The sequence below is a fragment of the Malurus melanocephalus genome, unplaced genomic scaffold (genome assembly GCF_030028575.1).
Source record: "Malurus melanocephalus ecotype Western Australia unplaced genomic scaffold, MMel_1.1 scaffold_411, whole genome shotgun sequence".
Classification (NCBI taxonomy): Eukaryota; Metazoa; Chordata; class Aves; order Passeriformes; family Maluridae; genus Malurus; species Malurus melanocephalus.
Window position 1 is genome coordinate 299288 of NW_026623643.1, and position 5585 is coordinate 304872.

The 5585-nt window shown below is 68.0% G+C and overlaps 1 protein-coding gene across 1 annotated transcript; it reads left to right on the forward strand.

Moving 5' to 3' along the window:
• Window positions 1–2091: 2091 nt before the first annotated feature.
• Window positions 2092–5141, forward strand: RAMP2 (receptor activity modifying protein 2). Its single transcript, XM_057379579.1, has 5 exons — window positions 2092–2236; window positions 2387–2537; window positions 3592–3681; window positions 4061–4163; window positions 4741–5141. The coding sequence occupies exons 2-5, from the start codon at window positions 2477–2479 to the stop codon at window positions 4994–4996; spliced, it is 510 nt and encodes a 169-aa protein (XP_057235562.1). The 5' UTR covers window positions 2092–2236; window positions 2387–2476; the 3' UTR covers window positions 4997–5141.
• The last annotated feature ends 444 nt before the right edge of the window (window positions 5142–5585 follow it).

Sequence of the window (5585 nt, forward strand, 5' to 3'; positions counted from 1 at the left end):
CCCTACCGGCTGCGGGGAACGGGTTAAGCGCGCCGGCTCAGTGCCCAGCCCGCCCCGGTGCCCGCCCGTGCTCAGTGTGCCTGGCCCCGTCTCCCCGCGGGCCCTCCCGGTCCCTGTTACGGGCCCTGCCTGGTCCCGCGGGAAGCGCTTGGCGGGTCATTGCCGTTCCCRCCCGGCTCTGCTGCCTTCCGGAGCCCGGGACAGCCTTGCCCGGCGTGGCCACGCTCCCCGATGAGTCGCCCCGGTGGTCCCGGGTCCCTCTGGCCCCACCGCCGGGCCTCCCTGTAGCGGCGCCGGGCAGGAAGCGGTGCTGGCGGCAGCTTTCCTGCCCCGGGGGCCCTGGCGCTGGGGAGCGGACGGAGCTGGCTCCTGCCCCGGCGGGGGCCCCGTCCGTCCCCTGCCCGCGGTGCGGAGCGCCGGCTGTCCCGGGGCACCCCATCCCCGGCCCCGGCGGGGTGACTGCGGGAGAGGAGCGGGGCCGGCCCGCGCCCGCAGCCCTGCATGCCGCCCGCATCTGGGAGCTCCGCTGAGTCAGGTGCGGCGGGRGCCCTGCGTCCCCCGATCTTCCCGCTCGGGAGCGGGCGGGCAGCACTGGAACCACCCGGGGATCGGGATAAATGCCCCGGGGAACCCCAGCCCGGGCGCAGTGATTCCAGTGGTGGGAGGATGAGGATGCTCTGCGGGTTACGGCTGCCCTGCCCTCCACAGCACTTACAGTGAGSTCTCCAGCTGCGCCCAGCTGTTGACCCAGCTGTTCTCCTGCACTGGCCCGGAGCCATCCTCTACACCTTCTTCCTGCAGCTCCACGCTGAGTACTTCACTAACTGCACAGCAGCCAGGCTCCCCAAGCTGGGCAGTTGGCCCCCAGTGTGGCTGTGGCCRTGGGGCTTAGCTGCCTCTTGCCCCTTGCAGCTGCCCTCACACTCAGCAGAGCCCAGAAATGAGCTCAAACCCCAGAGAGAAGCTGCCCATCTCCTGCGCGCCCCCATGTCTGTGAGGGGCCAGTGACAGTCCCTTTCCCTCCCAGCCCTGGCAACAAATGAGCGGGAGGAGATGACAGAGGGTGAGGGTGACAGGGCAGAGCAGAGATGGGGGTTTGGGAGTCCCTGGGGTTGGGGWGGGTCCCATGGCACGGGTTGAGGCTGGGCACGGGGCTCCAGATGTCTGCGTCTGCCTGGGGGGAGCACTGGGAGAAGAGACCCAGGCAACTCACCCTGCATGGGCCAAACCCTTTCCTCGACACTCCAGGTGGGGTCTGGCAGGGAGCGCCGGGGATGCCAGGCTGGGTGGGGAGCCCAGGCCCTTGGCAGGCAGCCACCGTCCTGTCCCTGCCCATCCCCTCCGGACGCCCCAGGAGGGGGGCGGCGGTCCCAGCCCTGCGGCCGCGCTGAGATCATTGGGTGTCTCCCTGGCAGAGGCTCCTGCCACCCGGCCGGAGGCTCTGCCGGCTCCAGGACCAGGGGCTCCAGCCCTGCGGCCACAGCAGTGCTGGGGATCACTTCCAGATGTGGCCACTCACCCACAGGAAGGTGCCCGGGAGGCATCAGGCAGCTCTGCCAGRACCTCTGACGGGAAGCTGAAGCCCAGTGAAATCCACAGCAGGGAGTGTTCCTCCGAGCTGCTCTTCACTGCACTCCCAGCTCTGTCAAAGGGGAGGCTTTGGGCTGCACTCTGCTCCGGCCAGGCGTGAAAGGAGCTCACCCAGCCTCAGCCAGGTCCTGTGTGGRAATGCCGCACACCCGCGGGCTGAAGTCACCCTCAATGAGGGGCACATGGGCCCCCGGGCGGCAACTGCTCCAGAAAGGGGGGCTCTGGCAGAGCCAAGGAGGCGCCAGGCTGGACAGTGCGGGAGGAAAGCACTGGGGCCAAGGACTGCCAGGGTCGACCAAGAGTCTGCCCTCTCCCCACCTCCTCATCACCCTTCCCTCCTTGGCCACGGGCAGGAGCTGGGGCTGCCCGGCGGTGCCGCCTGTGGGGCAGGTGCCCGGGTGAAGCAGAAACTGCAGMACAGGGGCCGTGGGTCCCCCTGCCGCCCCCATTCCCGGGCGGCAGCGTCCGTCCGGGGACATTATGCTTTCCCGTCCACTCCCCCCGCTGCTGGGCTGCCTGCCCTCCACGCAGGAGACGAGGGATTTCACAACCCAGCCCAGACAGGATTAAAGAGAAATACACAAGTAAACAAATCGCGGCCTCGTAACGCTGGACGTGCCGTGCGGGGAGTGGATCCTCCAGGCCGGTGGGTGAGGCGCGGGTGTCCTGGGTGCCGGGGGTGCGGGAGCGATGCCCGCGGGGGCCGGCAACCGCACGGGAGAGAGCGCAGTGTCCCGCCGGGAGAGCCGCTTCAGAGCAGCACTGAGCAATCTCATTTTTCACACGTCTCCTGTAGTCAAACTGCCCCTGTCAGAGGAAAGGAGTTGCTTCCTGTTATTTCCATTGAAATCCTTGTCCCGGTCGTTAGCCGGCAGGCTTTGGCAGGATGGCACMGCGCGCRCACATGAGCTCCGGCCGGCCGTCCCAAGGGCTCCTGCTGCTCTGGGGTAAGTGCGAGGGGGGCGGCCCCGGGGGCTCCGCACCCCGAAACACCCCGCACGTGGCCGCCCTCCCACTCGTGGGGCCTGGGGCYGGGGTCGTGACTCAGCCCGACCCASAGCCCCACCCCAACATGTGACCAGCCTGGACACGCTGAGGTTAGCGGGGACAGCCACTGCTGGCGTGGCCAGGGGGCAGCGGCAGGTGGGCACCAGGTGCTGTGGGGCAGCTCCCACCACGCTYATCTGCTATCCAGCCCTGCAAGGACCGGGGCTAGGACAGGAGCTGTGGCACCACACATGCCCAGGCAGAGGGGCTGGATGGGGCTATCAGGGACAGAGATCAGGACAGGGTGGGCTGCYCATATCACAGCCAGTGTAACAGCCCAGGAGCACACTGTGGCCAGTGCCCAGCTGTGCCGGAGCTCCCTATGAGCAGCCCAGGCAGGGCCCACTCAGGCAGTTCACTGCGGAGCCAGAATCAGTGCCTGACACTGCAGGCCCTCAGCCAAGGGCAGAAGATGGATCGGGCAGTTTCCTTGGGCCATGGGGCTCCCGTGGGCCAGGCGAGACGTGCCCCACGCCCTTGGCAGGCTGTGCTGGGTGGGACTGATGGCAGGCGGAGGGGCTCTCCAGCAGTTCTGCACTGTGGCCAGCGCTTCCTCTTCCTGCCCCAGCCCTGTCCGGCTGCAACGCAGCACCACACTGGCTCCCCATGGGTGGAGGTCCCAGTTTGCCCCCGTGCTGTGACCATGGCCCAGGGCCCGTAGCCTCTAAACAGCCCCTCTGAATCTTTGGACAGCTGCCTGCAGCCTGGCTAGCCCCTCCTAACAGCCCTGGCCCATACGGGGGGCTGGACGCTCTAGACCCCAGCCTGTGCCGGGCTCCAGGCAGCTCCCTGTGCCCCGCTTGCCTGCTCCAGTGTCCCCTGAGGGACATCCGAAAGCAGTTATTGCCTGTAGACCCCACCTCTGCCCGGGCAACTCCTGCCTGTAGGAGCCCTGTCAGCACCCACTCCACCCCACCCTATGTCTCCTCTCATCCTGTGTCCCTCTCTCTGCAGTGCTCCTGGGGACTGGCCTTTGTCACACGGAAGATGTGACAACGAGCTTCGAACAGGACACTGGGACCACCGGGACAGTCCCGCCCATGGGTGAGTATTGGCGCTCAGCAAGGGCGGAGCAGCATTGTAGGGCAAATGGTGCCCTGGCCAGGGCTGGGCCTGTGCCACAACATGACCCCTCCTTTCCCCTAGCCATCCTGTAAACAGCTGGCCCAATGCCATGAARCTCTCCTGGCCACTGCCAGCAGCAGCTTACCCCTCCTTCTGTGCCCCTGGCATTCCCCTGGGCTGCTGCAGGCTCCAGGCAGCACCCCAGGGCTGCTGGAGTGTCCATCCCTCACTGTGCCCACGTCCCTCCCACTGGCCTGGGCAGAGCTCTGGATGCCAGGTACCCCCTGGCAGCAGGGGCAAGCAGGGATGCACTGTGGGCAGAGGCAATGCTGCCCGTGCTAAGCACCTTTCCTCACAGTGGGGAATTACACCGACATCACACGGCATTGCTGGGAGTATTTCGTCTACCTGATGAGGAATGTGGCAACGTCCGAATTGTGCGAGTGGAAAGCCATCAGCAAGTATGGGGCAGCACAACCTTCCCCTAAAGCACCAGGGGGCAGGGGCTGGGCAGWCCAGAGGGGTRRTSCTGGTCTRGGGTCAGCCCAGRGGGGCTGGGCAGTCCAGAGGGGCAATCCTGGTCTGGGGTCAGCCCMGRGGGGCTGGGCAGTCCAGAGGGGCAATCCTGGTCTGGGGTCAGCCCAGAGGGGCTGGGCAGTCCRGAGGGGCAATCCTGGTCTGGGGTCAGCCCAGAGGGGCTGGGCAGTCCRGAGGGGCAATCCTGGTCTGGGGTCAGCCCAGAGGGGCTGGGCAGTCCAGAGGGGCAATCCTGGTCTGGGGTCAGCCCAGAGGGGCTGGGCAGTCCGGAGGGGCAATCCTGGTCTGGGGTCAGCCCAGAGGGGCTGGGCAGTCCAGAGGGGTAATCCTGGTCTGGGGTCAGCCCAGAGGGGCTGGGCAGTCCAGAGGGGCAATCCTGGTCTGGGGTCAGCCCAGGGGGGCTGGGCAGTCCAGAGGGGCAATCCTGGTCTGGAGTCAGCCCAGGGCGGGTCTGTGCCTCTGGTGTGCCATCCCCTGTCACCGGCCCGACTCTCTTCCCAGGCCCTACAGCGAGCTTCAGGGCTGCCTGGAGTTCTGGGCCGACCGCCTGAACTACAGCTACCCCAACGCGCTGGCAGAGCAGTACATCTTCCAGAGCCATCACCGCTACTTCCACAACTGCACCCTGGAGCACCCGGTGTACAGCGACCCGCCCGAAGATGTGCTCTTGGCCATGATCATCGCACCCATCTGCCTCATCCCCTTCCTCGTCACCCTGGTCATCTGGCGCAGCAAGGACGGCAAGGCACAGGCCTAGAGCTGCCGCCCCGTCCCGCGTCGGCGCACGGACCCCCGGCACGCCCGGTGGGCTCTCGGGGCCACCAACCCGCGCTGCTGAGGCGGCCGGTTCCTCCTGCGCCTTCCCCAGCCCCGCGGCCCGGGATTAAACGCTTATTCCCCCACGTTTGGCGCTGGTTCTTCGGCCGCTCGATCCCTCCACGGCCCAAGCTCGGGCCAGCTCCCACCTGCAGCGCCCCCACGGCACGGGCCCGCCCGCGTGGGGAACGCGCCCGGCGGGACAACGGGATCGACACCGGGATCAACACCGGGCACCGGGACCGGGCACCGGGACCGAGCACCGGGACCGGGACCAACACCGGGCACCAGGACCAGGCACCGGGACCGGGCACCGGGACCGAGCACCGGGACCGGGACCAACACCGGGCACCGGGACCGAGCACCGGGACCGGGACCAACACCGGGCACCAGGACCAGGCACCGGGACCGGGCACCAAGACCGGGGCCACCGCCGGCCGGGAGGGGCTGAGGGCTGAGGGGCGGGGGGCGGGGCTAATCAAAGAGGCGTGGCTTCACGGGGGGCGTGGCACAGAGATGGGGCGTGGTGG